General features: G+C 35.1%; 1 protein-coding gene across 1 annotated transcript in view; it reads right to left on the bottom strand.

Annotated features, from left to right (window-relative positions):
• DOK6 (docking protein 6) overlaps window positions 1-18,980 on the bottom strand; it is a 267,461-nt gene that overhangs the window by 102,011 nt on the left and 146,470 nt on the right. Inside the window, exons 4-5 of the mRNA XM_042797926.1 lie at window positions 14,295-14,414; window positions 4,345-4,534 (exon numbers count right to left, since the gene is read on the bottom strand). Coding sequence (XP_042653860.1) covers window positions 4,345-4,534; window positions 14,295-14,414 — 310 coding nt within the window. The remainder of the gene's footprint in view (window positions 1-4,344; window positions 4,535-14,294; window positions 14,415-18,980) is intronic.

The following is an 18,980-nucleotide window of genomic DNA, read 5'->3' as shown; positions in this document are numbered from 1 at the left end:
TGTCTCTGAATGTGCATCATGAATAAATTTGGAAATACTTGAAATTTAGATTTCAATGTCTTGTCTACAAAACAGAAGAAAATATATGACAGAAAAAGGAGTGTGTCATGGATTTGTGGCTCCTTCTGAACTGAAAATTCCAAGATCAAACCTACTGCCTCCACCTCTCTACTCAGCTGGAAACTTACAGTATTTGACAAAGTTTGGCTGGGACTTCCATAGCCCATGCCCTTATTGTATTTTCTTACCATGTTTAATTTTACTTCAGCTTGACTTTAGCTTTTTTTTTTTTTTTTTTTTTTGGATACTTCTGGCCAGTACTTAATAGTCTTGACCAGAGAGCTTCCATATATTAAAAATATTGTTTAATGTAAACGGCAAAATTGCAGTAAAGCAAAAGAAAGAGCATTTCAAAAGGAACAGAGTGCGTATGTGTTTATTTTTCTCAGTGCCTCAATTCTGAATTCTTAGGAGTCCCCTCCTACGTTCCTAAACATGTGCCTCAGCCAGCTTATTTTGCTAAAAGGAAAGCTTGGACAACTGCCTTTTGCAGTTTCCACAGAGTGAATTTTAAACATTGCTTAAGGTCTTTGTTATGGATTGTTTGGTTTACAACAAATTTTGTAACTTTGGCAGGAGTCTGAAAACAGTGTCTTCACACCTGATTTGGGCTATGAGATATTTCATCCATACCTGCTTTACTACTTTTCCATCATGTTTCTTGGATTTCATGTAATTAATGCAATCCAGTGCAACTTTACAGCACCTTCATCTGGACAGTTAGTCAGGCAGTCCCGTAGAAGCACATTTACCAGTTCAGGGGCTTAAACTCAGAGATAGTCTGGGACTAACGCCCATGTATGTGGAGTAGGAGTTTCAAAAGTTTGAAGGGAAATAGGTGCACACATGTAGATCAACTGCGTTCTTAGGCAGTGTCTCCAACATATCCAATACCCAAAATAATGAGAATGAGGTGTGTGAACACATTATACATGTCCATAAATTAAGGAAGTCCTGTTGACTCACTGATGATTCAACATCAAAATTTCCCAATCCAGTCCAAATCTGGTCAGGTGGAAAGGCTAGTTCTTGGAAAAGTGAATGTTAGGCATTCACCTCCCAAGGTAGAAGGTGCTCTGAACTACTGTGGGATCCATTCACTGTGTTAGATGTACAGTATTAATCAGTACAAAGCTACTGTAGTGCCCAATGGAGTTGTGAATTACTATTTTCTGATCAATGGATAGATTGCATGGGATTAAACCTAATCAGGTACTTCAAATAATGAGAGTATCTCCTTCCATCATGGAACACAGCCACACAAAACCGTGCTTCCCCCAAATTTCAGTGGAGTTTCGATAGGGAAGAACACATTTAAGTAAATCACTGTGCAAGAAACATCCACTTTCATTGGTTCACTAAATAATGAAAAATAAGGATAGGTCTAACTTCATAGGTAGTGCAAAGATACATATTTACAAACTCCAATTCAGTGCAAAACTAAACAGAAAAATCTTACAGTTTAAAATAATCTGTGTTCATTCCTCCCATATTTTAGACATCCTCCACACCATATAGTTATTAATTTCATTAGCCAAGTGAACAGTTTAGTTTTATATATTTGAGTCCATATTCCATTTAAATGCAAATGAATCTATTTATTAAAAGATAAATGTAATTGTCTGAAAGCTTAATTTTGATTTATTTATTTATCATAGTATCTCTGTGAATATGTCCATTTATTTTAATGGGAGGGATTTATTTTCTCAAAGTAATACCAGAACTGAGGATGGATAATAAATACATAAAACTGAGCTCTTAATGTTATGTAAACATCTTACACGTATACCACATAGCTGCTAAAACTCAGTAAAAAATAAGAACCTATTTAAAAATATTTCCTTTAAAGCAATTGTCTACATTTAATATTTAAGCCTTAGGGGAAAATTAAAGCAACAACACTTTTACCGCGTAACATTCTCATAAAACATGGATGAGTGCTTCACTTCTGCTAAGACAGCATGCATCAGGAATGTACTCTAGTAAGGTACTAGCAGATCAAGGGACAATGAAAATCACGTTCAAAGAGCTGAGAAAGATGTTGATTAAAAAATAAAAATAAAAATCAAATAAATCAACAGATTTTACTATGAGCATTAGTGTTGCCCTGTATAGTCTTCAGATGTTATTGAAGATACTGCATTTTCTCATGTCCTATTTTTTACCTCTTTTTCTGCCAGTCTAAATTCAGTCCTTATGCATTTCCAAATCAGATGGATAAAACACTCCCAAACAAGCAAAAGGGAGGAATCAGATCAAAGACAATAAAGCATGACAGATAAAGGCAGAGCTAGCTCATAATAATAAAACACAAGAAAACAATCTGCTTTTCATCAGGTTGCATGGTCCATGGAATGAGGGAAGATGATATTCAGATACTAGTATGGAATTAAAATACTGTAGGAGGCTTGAAAAAGCAGAGAGATAAAACTTACATTTTACTTAAATATATACAATTGCTATACACAATTTTTTAGTACTGATGTGCCATAGATAAAAATAGAACAGTACAGAAAGCAACTATCTTGTAAAAAAAAAGAATATCACTAAGATGCATAATGACCTTTTTTGTAATTAAAACACTGTAGAGAATGACACACCTATATTTTAAGACATGTATAACAAATCAACTTCAAGTGATTAATCTGAATTAGTTTTAGCAGCTTAATTTTAGTAAACGACAGTTCCCATTTCCAAAGACAGTTTCCTTCAGAATCAATTAAAAGAAGTGGGTCTACTCACAGACGCATATACTACTCCAAATAAGCAAACATTAGTAAGTCTTCAATCATTACTTTCTTATGCAAAAATAACCTCTTCCCCTTTAATAAAATGCATACTTGCAAATACAGATTCAGCCAAAGAGTCTGATGAGGGGGGATATACACAAAGAATGGGATAAATCTAAATCCTAGGGTTTTTGTTTCTTTCTTTGTTTGCTTGCAAGCTTGGTTTTCCCCAGAATAATATGGTGGGTTTCAAGTATTGTTTTTGGCATTTTATTGCTTTCTGGTATTGCATATGTATGTTGCTTTTTAGTTTCATATGAGGTAGCTTGAGGCCTGGGGGAAGGAATGATTTAGCAAATGGATCTTGCTAAAACTGTATTTGTGAATGAGCTCCACAGACTAATCCTTGAAATTAAATTGAAACATGGGTCAGCCACTGCTAATTTTTAGTAAAACAACATTAAATAAATAAAAAAAAAAAAAAGTAATTATGTCTTAATGATTTTTAATGGTGAAGTCATCACAGAAAAGTAGCAGAGCACTAAAATGGTCTGCTAGCATCATTCTGGATATACAGTTATGAGTTAAGTGGTAACTCCCATCTATAAGGGACTGAAGAACGATTTTGGTCATTATCTTCTTAGGCTGTAGGGTCCATATGATCTATGTTTTTGTTTCTGATCACCAACTCTACTTTTGTGAATATTTGGTAATTATATTGAATAAGTACACATCTAAATGTCTATGAAGATATTTAACAAGGCAGTGTGGCCAACCCAAGTGTAGAAACACCTGTAATTTCACAGATTGCTTCACAAAATTGAGGCTCTGCAGAAGGGAGTATGAAAACCAGAAAAGTCTAGAACTATAAAATACAAGATGAAACATCAGCAAAGACAGGGATAAATGCATAATTATTTCTGTGCAGATATGCAGAAAAGGCAGTGGACCTAATGGCAAGATATGAAATGATTTAAAAAGACAAGAAAGGGAGGCCAAACAGAGCTCCACAGTCATTTAAAACTGATATAAGGATGGAAATGGCAACGAGGATTAAAACTGCAGGCAGAAAAAGGAGCTAGCCTTTTTATGGATTCACAATGTTCTCTGTACTCCTGCTTGCAATTGTACTCTAGGGTGGCAATCAGTCATCAGGAACATCCAAAAAGAGTAATATCTACTGTAACAGAAGTTATTCCATTCATATTCTGTGATGAGTGTTCTCTATGATCCTGAATTAATTTCTTATACATCAGAAGTGCTCAAATTATACCACACTAGTGTCTAAGCACAGTGAGACTCATAAATCTTAAGAATGACAACTAAACCACAGTTAAATAAAAGTCAGATGAAGCTTAAGCTCATTTTAAATGTAAGATATATTAATGTTTATTCCGAACACTGTTTGAATATATTGAAAAGTAATATTCAACAAACAGAAGTCTATGAAGAGGCCATGTATTTCGTCTTTATAATGAAAAGCTAATCTAACTTATCAGATTGCTTCTCAGATTTCATTGCTTATTTCTTCCTGCTGCTTCTCTTTAGCTCTTACCTTCCAGACTCAAATGTGAACCATGTGGAGTCACGCCCATATCTCCTCAAAGAGCTGAGAGGCCACATGACCAGCTTGACCTTGGCATTGTGGATATCCCAGAGATAGATGTTTTCATGTGTGATCTGCATTGTACATTCCCCATAGATATCTAAATTTGGTGTAGGCATAAGATAGACATTGAATCGTTCTGGAAAAAAAAAAAAAAAAAACAAACAAAAACAAACACAGAATAATGCATCACCAAGTAAAGCAAAATTTTATACTGGGGAAAAAAATAAAATAAAGTCTTTGGTTACTGATGGTTCAGAAATCAAGGACAAATTTCTGGCCTTGAACAGAAGTAAGGGTCTGCTGATGTTGAAGCAGCCTTGCTAGTGTGCATGAGAGGAGTATGAGGAGAATCTTCTGTATTTCATTTTCATTATAAATAACACAGCAGACTGAAATATCTTTCACAGTTGATCTGCATAGTCATCTTTGACGTATGTCCCCAGCAACTTAAATGAAGTCCTTTATCCTCACATTAAGGCCCATGACTATTTGCAAATCCAAATTCACAATGATTTGAACTCTGACAGACTCCTTTCTTGAGGAACAGAACTATAGGTATCTTGGCAAAACATGTATGTACAGCCATTGCCCCGTAGAAAAACTGTCCTTGAAATTGCAAACCCAGGTTTACTGACTGAAGCTTGTTAATAATTATGTTCTGTGTGTTCAGTTTCTATTTATTTGCCAAAGTCATTACAATTTCTCAAATTAATAACATTTTTAATCATCTGTTGCTTTCTTGAAAAATCTGACTCAACACTATATATTATTGTGGTCATGACATCAATTGCTATCAGCTGCACTTCCACTGCAAAGTGCACTCATTGCAGTAACAGGTCCAGGGACTTAACAATTTTCTGAAGTGCCTGAATCACATGTGATTTAATAAGCAATGTAAAAACTATCCTTAAAATTAAAAGGAAAGAAAAACCGAAAAACCGAAGATGATATAAAACACCATTAAGTCATATGGAAGTAAGTACAACAGAGTAATAGTAAGATAATTTTAAATAAAAATGCAATTTTATTTGAAGAATAATTAATGTTTTTAAAAGTTGCTTCTACAAAGAATGAAAAACTCAGTTAAATTTCAGGTTGTACTATTGGAAGTGCTAGTCTATATTTTAATTCTACAAGCTTTAAAATATTAGAGATTAATAGCATAATATAGGAGAGTGTAGCTGATTCACAACTTCCTCTCACAATTTCTGTCATTTTTGAAGTAGGATAGAAATGCAAAATGTCAATGCTACTCCACTGAAGGGTGTTGACAAAAAAGAATGATTTAAAGTATGAGCATAAGCGATGTTCATTCAATGAACAGTACTGGGAAAATGTACTTTAAAGGAAAACCTGATAGAAAAATTGTCTCCAATTACTTGATAAATGAATGACAGTTTGGTGTGGAATATTTTCAATCCATCATTTGCACTGAGTTTTCTTATAGTGTCCTCATAAAAATTAGTAAGGAATTTAAAGTAATCAGAAAAGGAATAAAGCGAGAGAGATTTATCCTAACAGTTAAAATTAGATGCAGCTTCCCATTGTGTTTGACATTGAATATCACAAATATGATGTCTCCGTTTTTTAAACATTTGATATATATATACATGTTTCTGACAAATAAGTGAAAATATTGCAAATAAGTGAGTTGATATGAACTATGTTAGAAGTGTGTGTGTGTGTGTGTGAATAAAGTAGCAGAAGTTTGGCTGAGAATGTAATGGAAGCATGGAACTACTGGGTGCGCAGTAAGAATTGCCTTCTTGCATATCTATAAGTAAAATTGTCATCCCCAATGTTATTCTGTTTCAGTCAATTTAATTTTGTCCTATTAATGACTCCCCAATTGATTCATTCAGTCTCATAGCCACTCAACCCATTGTCCCAGGCCCTAGTTCTTATTAATCACACTAATGGGTGATAGCCCTAAAAGTTTCATTTTATGACTAAATTACCAACTGTGGGATTACTAATGTTTTGTAAAACTCTTCTGACACACAGCACAAATAGATTAGCAGCTGCTTCTGAGATCACTGCAAAGAATTTCCCCTGTTTCTCAGAGGAGTGCATTAGGCACAGGTTTAACCTAACACCTACTAAAGTTAATGGAAGGACTCACACATGGGGGTATGTGTTAATGACTGTGTTGGGAAGGGAATGGAAGAGAACAAGATAAACTTTGCAATGGAATTATATATATACATATATGCTCATTTTCAGTATCCATATGTCATTGTGATGGTCATGCAAAAATGTCTAGGAGCTACACACATGTGCTTTTATCATAAATTAGACTCCAGTTTTGCTTTGTCATACTGTTACTTATTGTTACTTACCTCCTCTATTTGAAGGAAAGATGCAGATGACTGACATATCAGCCGGTTCTATTTTACATTACATGAAATCACACAATGTGTCTGCGGGGGAATAGGGCTACTATATGAGCATGAGATAGCAGAGAAAATGGAAAGGTATAATTATTTTCTGAGGTAAATATTAAATGGTTGTGTTGAAGGCACAGACTATTTCAACTTAGTTTAGACATTACCAGGATACTCATGAAATGTTCAACTTCTCTGAAGTGTTTGAGGATATTAATTCATGAAGGGTATTCAGGACATACAGTATCCTCAAACTGTCAGGAGATATTTGCTGACTTTGCATGGGAGGTCAGCGTCTAAGGTGAGGTGTCATGGATTAAAGAAAGTATGTCTGATTAAACTGAACATCAGCTGCAGGGTAAAATGTAGCACCTTTGGAGCTTACTCAAATTGGCAAGAAAAGCAAGTGTACAAACATATGTGCTGGAGAAGACTGAGGATGGATATATTTGCTTTTGAAACAAAACCTAATGTTTTTGAGTAGTGGGAAATTAAGGACATGGAAAGGTGTAGATACTATTAAATGATTTTATGAATTAAAATGTAGGGTCCAATTTTTTAATTTCAGAAAATATTTGAACAGGTATTTAGGTAATGGTAATGTAATATTTCAATTTTAATAGCAAGTTTTGCCTTCAAACTTATCCAGGTAAGAACATTCATAAACTATATTTGGGAATCCCAGCTGAATTCTGTTACCAGATCTTCTGAATCACATTGAATAGGTTATTTAGCTTCTCTGTGGGTCAGATACCATCTGCCTATACATCGGATGAGATAATAAGAGTTCACTGGGTACTAAGATTAAGTAAAGAGAAGTTAATGAAGGACCCAGAAAATGGGGAGATGGAAGAAACCAAAAAGATGCTATCCTGTTGGACAAGACAAGGCTAAGGCTGAGCAGGTGCAATTCCTCAGCATTCAGCTTCACTATCCTCTCTCCTCTAAAATTGGTGAGAGCAAAGTTCTGGGGGTGGGGGAGCCAGGATGAGAAAAAATGGTGATATATTGCTACATTTATTATTTCACTCTTTTCAATGTAACTGCTCTTTCTGATCTCCTTGAATAAGCAGAGAAATGCTTCATCATACACTTTGTGCATGTAAAGGTGTTTAGCATTTGGGCTTTGGCAGGACTATGACTTCTAATAATGTTTTCCAGAGCACAGAAGCATAAAAGTCTTTGTTAAAGTGAGCATATTGGCTGAGACAGAGACTTGGCAGCAACTCTGAAATGCTCTCAGCCTTTCGGCTCAAAGTCCAGCTGTACTGGGGAAGCAAAATGACTGTGAGGCCAAATGATACTGGTTCTGCCATTTTATCACTGGATTCCTTTGCTTAAGTGATCAGTTGCAAAACTAACCAGATGACATTGCAATCTTGCAATCCAGATGCTTTGTTTCATTTCAGCTTTAATGAGAGGGAAAAACTACTTCTGGAAGGATGCAGTCAAGTTGTTGGGGTCTATATAAGAGGCTTTAAAAGCAAACATTCAGTTTCTGTCTCTATGAAACTCCTTTTCCATCTATGAGACGTCTGCTGATGACCATCTGTGGCCAATTTTCAGGTGGAAAGAGAGTTTTGTCTTGAAGTCATAGCATTTTGTGTTCGTACATATTTCAGGTCTATTAGAACAATTCTCTCCTGCTTTGCACAGTGAGGAAACAGGACTCTAGAATTAATTTTATTCCTTTGTTTCTAATTATTCTGCTTTGCTTCCATTAAAAATACATGGAAATGTTTATTAATGAAAAAGGAAAATATAACGACTACCGTAAATAAATTATTTTAAATTGTTTTACTGGTAAGTAGTTAAGGTAGAGAAGAATCTGAAATCTCACTGTATTAACCAGCCATTAAAACTGCAAACACTTTTCTTTTCTAAATAAAGCTGGCTATGTTTGGTTTATTAAAAAAAAAAAAAACCAAAAAAACCAAAACAAAAACAACAAACCAAACCAAAGCAAAGTATAAAAATGGATTAAGGATAACAGAAGATGAATAAAAAACATTCAAAATGCTCTTATGTAGTAAATCACAAACAGAGATTCTACAGATCCTAGCAAATGCCCTAAAAGATGTCAGTTCTGTGAACTTAATTACAAAGTCTCTATGCTTTGGCTGTAATTTGTAATTTCAATATGTAGCATAAAGAAATAATCCTCTTCTGAGGATTCAAGGACATTGTTCACTATGATAAACTACAATTTTACTAACATAAATTAATGATTTTCTTGCAATTAAAACACAGTAAGCAAGACTGCTGTACTGTGGAATGTTTTTAAATAAAAAAGGATGGTAAAAAAGGTTATGAAAAAGAGGAAAACATTTACAAAGGAAGTAATTTTATGAGCTATTAATTTAAATTTTAGGTAGGGCATAAAAGTAAAAAATCAATTATCTTTCAAACTTTTCCAGACTTCTAAAATAAAAATTAGCTTCACAATGCATTGAAAAGAAAAAAAAAAGCCAAAGCACCGGTAACACATAATAGCAAAGCATCATATTGACATCACAGGCTTGACATAAAACAATAAATGAGCTATAGCAGCAGAAGATGGATCAGGCCTTTTCTTAATTTAAAAATTTTAATTTTTATATTTGCCTATTTTCTTCACTGTTTATATCAGGTTTACAAGTGAAGTTTAATAGACTATGATTTAGTACAAGTATTCAGCTATTTTAGTGTTATTATTTAGTATTCAAAATAGATAAGGAATAGATTCCTCACCAAAGGGAAGCACCTGCTCTTTAAGAGTGAATTTAGTAGCACAGTCTACACATAATGGGTTTTTAATATTGACTTGAATATTCTGTTTTCTTTTTCACAGTAAGAAGTTTGTCATTGTATACTGTCCATTTGGATGACTTCTTCTTAATTATTTCCTTTTATAAAGAATGAAAATACAGTCACACACTGGAAACAGTGATATTTTGAAAAAAAATCACGAGCATGGACAAATTCTAGATATGATGACATCCAGTCAGTCAAAAATATCTTAAAAAATAGATTTGTTTTTGTTGTTATGTTTTGGGGTGTATTACAAATGCTTCCAAATGCATTGAGAGCTGGAAAGGAAGTTTCCAATTCTTCCAGATGAACTCAGCACTCTACATTCATCGTTTCTTTCCCTAGCAGCAGCTTGAGAAACCTAAGGAATATGAAATGTGTGTGTAAGTATCACAGGATATTGCTTAGAAGACTGCTTGTCAACAGTGTTATCAGATCCAACTGAGTCCGGATTTTCTTTCCTGGAGTTATAACTGTATATTATTATTTGTCTTATCGTTGTATATACAGCTGCACTGCCATTATACTAAATTTGTTATCTGAATAGTATCACGTAGCCTTTGCTGCTTTTGATTTAATACTATATTTTCATTCTTTATCAAATAATCTAAATGGACTTTCATAAACAGTAAGAGATTGTGATCGGTGTCAAAAGGAATTTGAACAGAAACGGGGTTGCTGCTATAGGGCTGAGGAGCACGAGCACATAACTTAGATTTGCAGGAGAGGAAGGTAAAATGGTTGGAGAGTAACAGAAGCTTCATTTGAAATCTCACTTTTATTGGAATCTGCATATCATTGCAAACTAAGCAGCTGTTAGTTGTGTGTCTTAAGTGTAAAAAGAAAACCACCTAAGGGTCATTTTCCACAGTGGTGTTTACACAGTAAGACTTCGGTAATATTTCTTGAGAGTAATAACAGAGATGAAATCCAGTGAGAAGCTTCCTGTTACTGATGTGCTTTGCACAAGAATTGCTTATATGTCTTCTCTAGTCTTCGTACAAGACACAATAGCTAGAGGTCTCTGCTATAAGCAGTGCAGATCTATAGTTTGGCTCTTTTAGCTATCACCACTGCAGAATTGCTTGATGCTGGAGGGTCAAGCAACAGTGCAGCTGCAATAAAATAGATCTTACTAGCACTTACTGAACAACTCAGAACTATAAAAGAATGTCTCTTTCAGATCTCTGCACTACGGCAAATTTTTATTCTCATATGACAGAAATGCTTTATGAATATATGGCCTTTTAGCCATGACATTTGCACACCAAACAGCAATTTTGCCAGCCTTTAGAACAAACTGTTTTGCAAACCATATTGTTTCATTCGTGTCACAGAGAATCAGATGTCTTTCCTTCTGAAATCAAAAGCTCATCTCAGAGAACCACAAGAGTGAGAATGGGAGGATAAACAGATTCAGATGTAACAAAAAGAGATACTGAATAAATCATAGAAAACACATGTATTTTCCTTGCCAAGTATTTTCTGAAATGTGAGTCCTTGGGTATAAAAAATAAGTACCATGTAGCAATTTTTATAGTTCCAGGGCATATACAATTACAATTAAAATTATAAATTTTGCAAACTCAAGGTACTGGCTATGGTGGTCATATACAGGCACTAAACCACAAACCTACACAATAGAAAACCTAGTGTTTTTTTAAAGAGATAGCCAATTTACATGATTCCTTCAGTGAATACAATTACAAGTACATGATATACATCATGCAAATGTCTTTTAAGGACAGGAATGGGCAAGTAGTTGGACTGATTAAGAACATAGTGTATTAAAATTATTTCTAGGAAAATGTAAAGCAGCTAATGAAAAAAAAAAAAAAAACGCCTTATTAGGTTAGTTTTTTTATGATCAAGGAAGAATCTTATAAAATTTTAAACATTTCAGAAAATCTTTAGGGCAAGGTAACCATTTGAAAAAAGACAGTGGAATGAGATAGGATTAATGGTTAATATACCTGTTCTTTTGGGATTAATGGTATTAACAAACTGTCATATCATATAGATAACAGTGTAACAGTTATTCAGTTGCTTTTAGCCCTTAAAAGTTTTTTAAAAAATATTATCTAAAACTGGAAAACCACTGGCATTTTAGTCTTTATGACAATGCAACCTATGGTATTGCTCAGATATTAAGAGACATCTTTTGTTCAGTGACCCGAAAGAAAGCCCTTGTATGGTTTCGGCAACAGAGCCTGAATGAAACTGGATGCTGAGGCTTTACAATTCTATTACAGGTTTTACAAATTCTGTTCTCACATCTCTGTTCCAAGTAAATATTAATACATCAACTAACTCAAGAGGAATTATATGAAGCTGACATACTTGCAGTATGTTTTGAAATAATGACATTCAGAGGTACTATACCAGTGTACACTTTTTATTTAACACAAAAACTTAAAATGACCCTGAGAGTGACACAGCTGCCATTTTCACAATGAGCATGATTTTAGACATTTAATACATATAGTCACTTTTCATGAATTTCAAACTGGAGAATTAACTTCAACCTTTCAGTTTCAGGTCAGCAAAAGCTCTTGAAAAAAGCTTTTGAAAGGTTTTTAGGTATCTTTTGAACTACAGTTTTTGATAGCATGCCTTTAGAAGCTACAATATGGAGAAAATGTGAAAGAAAACAAATTTTTAAATTTCAAATTTTTATCAGAGCTTACCAAATGATTCCACCCTCCAATTGGTCACCTTCTCCATAAAACTGTCATGTGGGGAATAACACTGCCAAATTTACAGAATAACATAACTAGCATAAAATGAAGTCAGTGTTCCACTTAACTGATTTTACTGATAGAAACTGCTAAAAAAAATTGAGTGCAACTGCAGGGTCTTACAGCACAGCTAAATGAACAAAATGCTAGATTTCATACAATAGTAAGAATCTCTGTACTATTCTCTCCTTCCAAGTTGGTTAAAAGACCCCCAAAACGATTTTCTTTGCTTCTGAACAAGACAAATTTGATTTCAAACATGCTTATTAAAATGCAGTGCTGTGCATCAAGGGGATGAGGGAAGGAAGTGGATAGGTATCAGAATTACTTGTCTGAGATACTGTAACTAATGATTTAGCAGAGCATGCTTGTCAAATATTGGATTATATGTATTCAGCCACATGGTTCAAAATAATATGGCTAATGATACCCTCCCTGCATTCTTATTCATGTGATTTGTACAACAAATACATGCTTTGCCTCTTTGGTTCCTTTCATTTATTTACTTGGAACAATAAAGATGCTAATTATGTTCATATATGCTGTTTAGTAAAACGGCAATTAATTTCTAGACTAAGCCAATTGAATCACAACTAGTTCACATAGCAGAACTAAGATTTTTTCTGGAGGTCATGTAAGTGTAACTGAATCTCTTTCAAGAACAAAATGAAATACATTATTTGCTGTCTGTGTCCAAAAGTTGATGGACAGTACATGAAATCACTGCAAAAAAAAACTTGAGGAATTTCAAGCTATTTTCTGCTCACATCACAGGCTTCTGACAAAGTTTATTCCTTTTCATGTTTGTGAAGGAGCTCCACCTACTCGCATAGCTCTCTCTTCAACAGCATGCACGTGAGTTTTATACCTATATCCTATGAGCATATAGCAGATAGGATGCTTTGAGTGGTGTCTGATCATTATCACTTTACTATAACATTAGGAGGTCTTTCTTTGTTAAGTAGTTTAAGACTACAAATTAAACTTTGTGTCTAATAGCAGGCAAACAACTTCACAAATATTTGAACTGATTTTACATTGTACTTGAATACATCTGATTTTTGAACAAAATTTCCTAAAATATTTCTGTATATTTTATGTTATTAGATTCAGAGTTATCTGGACTCTTCTACAAAATTAATATAATATAATCAATACTCTGCTATTCATTCTATAATTTAATTACGTAATTTTGTTTATAATGATAGTTGGCTTGATATTTTATGACCACTGAGGCAGTTTGTTTTATTATGTTGTTAAAAGCTATTGGATCTAATAAAAGCACCAGGACAGTAATAATCATTGAGAGCTGTAATTTAGGGAGGAATAAATGAGCACATTTTGTGTTGCCCTCATGATCATTAATAGGAATTAAATGACAGAATAATCACAGATTTTTTTCATTATTGCATATTCCATCCACTAGCATCCTTCCTGTCCACATGTTTAATCTGAAGTTCTGTTCTAAATAGCCTTAAATGAAGACTTACAAACTCAGGCTTAGTGCTGACTAGCATCTCTCATTGCTCTTTTCACCTGTATTTGACAACATTCAGATGATCTTGACTTCATTATTCAAGACAGGCAAGAGTTTAAAGCAAATATGTGTTTTGCAGTCCAAAGTGGTGTTGATATGTTCATCATTGTCTTTTAAAGTCTGTGGAACAACAGCTGCTGCTTTATTCCTCTGCACAGAGGCCATTGTTTCCAGAACCAGAAGGGTCATAGTCATCATTTCTCATGACAAGAAAATGCGAACACAATGAAGACATGAATTCAATCTACATGTGCTATTTGGCATGGAATTCAATCCTCTTTATTTGTAGGGAAAATAGGATTAAACCTCAAAACCACATCCAAATATTTAGTTCTTAATGATGTGTTTCTAGCTAGTAGTAAAAATCCTCACAACAACAAACATAAGCAAAGATAACATGGGGCATCACTTAAGAACTGATCTAAGAGCAATTACAAAGTTACTTACCATTTTGTTCTCTCTGGACTCCAGCAGCAAGCAAATCTGGTTCCCCAAGGCTTATATCATTGAGCCTGGTTCCTAGACATTCCATACAAAGATGTTTGCACCATTCCTCTGCCTCTAGTTCTGGAAAAACAGAAAAAAATATTTGTGTTAACATTTTACTCAAAAAAGTGTGAAGTTAAATCAACACCTTCCTACTGACCAGCTTTATAACAATATGCTTGTGTTGAAACATGAGTTATTAGCATAAAGTTCCACATGAGTTTCTTTGCCTTGATTTATGAACCTCTAAAAGGGTTTCAACTACTAGAACTGCATCTCTCATTTTCAAATTTGGGCATAGGAGGTAGAGTTAACAAAAAAGAGAAAGGAGTAGTGAGTTTTCAAGACAGTATATTTTTAGTAGGCCTTCCTGAAAGAAAAAAAATGCAGTTTAGAAAAACATTAATACAATATCTGAAACATTCTTTACTGCTGTTTAGGTGAATCTGAATTATTAAAGCAGTTTCTGTTTCTAAAGGTTCTAGAGCAATTTTCTAGGAGCAAAAGAAACAAAAGTAATAAAAAGATCATCAAATGCAAAACTTCTTTCTCTGCTGTACTGAATGGCTATGTCTGTCAAGTTAGTCTGAATAAATAGTTTCTTCAATTCTGTTCACCTTTGTTAGGTCTCAGAGCAATTTGGGCATTAGTTGGAACATTTGTATGAAAATTCAAAACCGCTTAGTCCTTTCTGAGTCGTCCACTGCATCTCATTGATGTACATCTGAGAGCTCCCTGTCTATCAAGACATAAACCCCAAGGTATAAGCCCCCCAAGATAGAACAAGAGTCCCCCTCCACACCCAGACTCATCCTATCCACTTCTCAATATTAACATCACAAAATCTCTGGCATTGGTCAAACAAACAACATCTCAAGTTGGAATTCATGCAGTGTGAAACCACAACTAATAAAATTCATGCAACTAGGATGACTGCCTTTTATTATAGGATAGGCTTCACCTAAGGGAAACTTTCTGGAGAACAGGCTTGGCACCAGGCATATGCTGACCATACATTGTCACAGCAATCTGTATCTGATCACCTTCAGGAGTGGGTGACTCCAGTCATCTAGAAATGTCTCTATTAAACTGCTGCAGTTTTTTCATTCCTATTTTTGGGGACATCTGGAAAACACTTTGGTGACAATCTCTCCAATGTAGTGCTGAAGTTCAGAGAGATGGAAAAATACTGCATAGAAGCCCTGAAGCATCTAGTGATGATGACTCATTGCAATTATTGAAAATTTATATCCAAGAAAAACCTTTCCGTGCCTAATTGGTACAGTCCTCAAATCCTTCCCTGAGTAAGCATAGACCTCAAGTGACAGAAACATTTGCTGGACAAGAAAGGGAGCTAGGCATGCAATTCCAGGTCTCCAAGAATATTTGGATATCCTCCTTTGTTCAGGGCCCTGAATAATCCAGGTACAGATTGTTCCTGACTGAGTTTTCAGACAGACAGCTCAAATGAGAGAGCCTGTTTTGGGATTTTTGAGAGACAAAGGTAGTTGTCACAGGTACACAAAAAATTTGGGGGGCTTCTTCAGAGAGCTGGAAGCAAAGGGGTTTCCCCTAACCCCTCCTGATTTTTTGTAGTCTTTGTCTCAGGACACAGGTCTCCAAAGTTGGTCTTCTCATAACATCTTCAGCTTCTGGTGTTAAGAGACAGAACATTCTGTCAATAACCTCCAGACGATATTTAACTTTGTATGTCAAAAGAAAATATTGAGGTAACCATACTTTTTATTAACACTTCTACAGATATAGCCTCCTTGACGGAAGTAAGGAGAGAAGAGATGTATCTCTGGACAGCACTAAAAACTTAGAGCTTTTTGAAGGAATAAGATTGATTTGTTTGAAAGCTTACCTCCAAAACTCATCTTCTGCTCAGGCATGAAGGAATTTCCCTACTGTTTTCTCTTCCTCTCCTTCAGCTTTTGCCATTTCCTTGAATATTAGTGAGGTCTCTTGAAATAGAGCCATGCCTTATAAATCATACCTTCCCATGGAGAGGGCTTCATTCCAGGGAGATGATAAAAGTGGACGACAAAACATGCTGCCATATTCTGGCAGCAAGCAGGGGGTGTGTGTGCACATCAGCACATGGGGAAGTCAAGACAACCCAGGAAAGGTTTCCATTGGGCCACCCAACATCTGCTTCCAGCTATAGATAAACTCAGGGGAGTCTGTGGAGAAACACTGGTAGCACAAAGGTGACAGTGCAAATCTAGTCCAGTGCTCCCATGTTTCCTTCCCTTCCCTCTCACAATTTCTTTTCTGCCTAAACTGTACCACAGAACAATATATATGCTGACAGAACGCATAGCTCTATATAAAGCCTGTAATTTTTCCTGGAGGGTGATCAGGATATAACATTTTACGTATTTTACAAAATCTGCATTTTATTACTTTCTTTCATTGTCCCTGCACCCAGACTGAAAGGGTACATTCTGAAAATGTAGAACGGGATGATGGTAAATGAACACTAACTAATCTTTCTAATTTTACAAACAGCTATGGAGAAAGAAAAACATATTGGCATTTCCATAAATCCAGCTTGACATCAATATAGATTCAAAACGCGACTTATGTAACAGCAAGTTCTATTTATATGTATTCTCACATCATATTTTCAGTAGATTTTTTTGGAAACAAGCAAACAAAAGCATTGTTTTAGGAAGCTGTTTCTTGTGAGCATCTTTGTTCTCATCTCCTCAATCCATTTGCCTCTCTCTATTACAGGAACATGTAGATCTTGAAAGTCTAGATCCAGAAACTGCCTTTCAGAGTGTTTGACACTGGCAGTTTAATTTTGAATATTAGACCCAGATATTGAATATTAGACCCAGATTTGACCATTATCCAACTACCACACAGAAGAAACTTATCTTACTGTGAGCATTATAAGATATTTGCAAAGTGTAGGCTATAACATGCATTGTATTGCTGTGTAACTCAAAATTTGTATCTTACAAAAATGATTGGCTTAATACTACAGAAAATACAGTTTCAATGCTGAATTGAAATATCTTCACACAGAACTGTGAGGATTTGTGTCTGTTGTCAGAAGCATCAACATTATCTACAAATGTGTTCAGAAGGTCAAGGGTACAAGGGTACTGTGCGAGTTAGCTTTACCTAATGCATCCTGATAGATATTGCTTACTTGCAAGGCATTGCCTTCAACCTTTTCTTTGACAGACATATGAAATCTTCTTTAGAAGCAAGTGAACTACCTTTCAAAGCCAAAGTCGTATTTATCCATTTATCAGGTGCATCTATAAAGCAGTTCACCATTGTTTTGTAAAAGGTCTATACAATGTTTTGTTTTTCTGGATAACAGATTAAATGTTATTTATGAATTTTAAAGTTTATTATAATTTATAGTACATAATATATTCAGTCACAGTGACAATCTTTAAGAATGACAGCTACCACATCACAAAATAGAGATACCACTGTTACTTCTTTATTTTGACTACATGCATATATTCAAACAGATGAAATATTACAGTGGAACCAAGTCATAAAAAAATGTCAGCAAAATTCTTCTCTTTAATGCATGGAGATTAGATTTATTCATGTCAAATGCTGAGTTTTTAGTCGTAACTGGTACTTGTCATTGAAAAATTTAGTTTCCTTTTAAGATAACTGAATTCTTGGACTGAATGACAAATTGTAAAGCATGCTTTCATAGCTGTAAATAAAATCCAAATACTTGCATTTTCATCTCTACTGTTATTTAATTATAAAATGCTGCTATATAAGTGTATATAAGGTGAGATAAAATGCAAAGAGATGGGAGACCTTAACTAGACACTATTTCACATGAAATATTACTGGGAACAAATTTGTAAGCTTTTTACCTGAAGACACACACCTTGTTATTGGCAATATTTTCCTGTAGTTTAACTGAGCATCTAGGTCATGCCTGAGGTTATATGTCATTTCTACTTCAGTTCCCAGGTGATTAAACTTGTACTGTATCTACTCCAACCACAGAAGTTGTATATTGCAAGTAGGTAATACCACAGAATGGTAATTGGATTTGTTGATATAATAATGATGATAAAATAATACTGGCAAATGATGTGTCTTGGGTTTGTGCTGCAAGGTTTTGGTAGTGAGGGGGCTACAGGGGTGGCTTCTGTGAGAAATTGCTAGAAGCTTCCCCTATGTTCGATGGAGCCAATGCCAGCTGGCTCCAAGGCAGACCCACTGCTGGCCAAGGCCCATCAGCAACAGTCGTAGTGCCTCTGGGATAACATACTGAAGAAGGGGGAAAAGTTGCTGCACAACAGCAATTGGAGCTGGAGAGAGGAGTAAGAATATGTGAGAGGAATAACTGCAAACACCAAGGTCAGTGAAGAAGGAGGGGAAAGAGGTGCAGCAGATGCCAGAGCAGAGATGCTCCTGCAGCCCATGGTGAACACCACTGTGAGACAGGCTGTCCCGCTGCAGCCCATGGAGGAGGTAACCAGGAGAAAAGTTAAGCCCGGGAAGAAGGGAGGGGTGGGAGGAAGGTTTTTTTTAAGATTTGGCTTTGTTTCTCATTATCCTACTTTAATTTGACTGGTAATGAATTAAATTAATTTTTCCCCAAGTCGAGTCTGTTTTGCCTGTGATGATAATTGGTGAGTGATCTCC

The sequence above is a fragment of the Tyto alba genome, unplaced genomic scaffold, assembly GCF_018691265.1.
Source record: "Tyto alba isolate M040663 unplaced genomic scaffold, T.alba_DEE_v4.0 Super-Scaffold_27, whole genome shotgun sequence".
Classification (NCBI taxonomy): Eukaryota; Metazoa; Chordata; class Aves; order Strigiformes; family Tytonidae; genus Tyto; species Tyto alba.
This window is presented reverse-complemented; position numbering and strand designations above follow the sequence as displayed.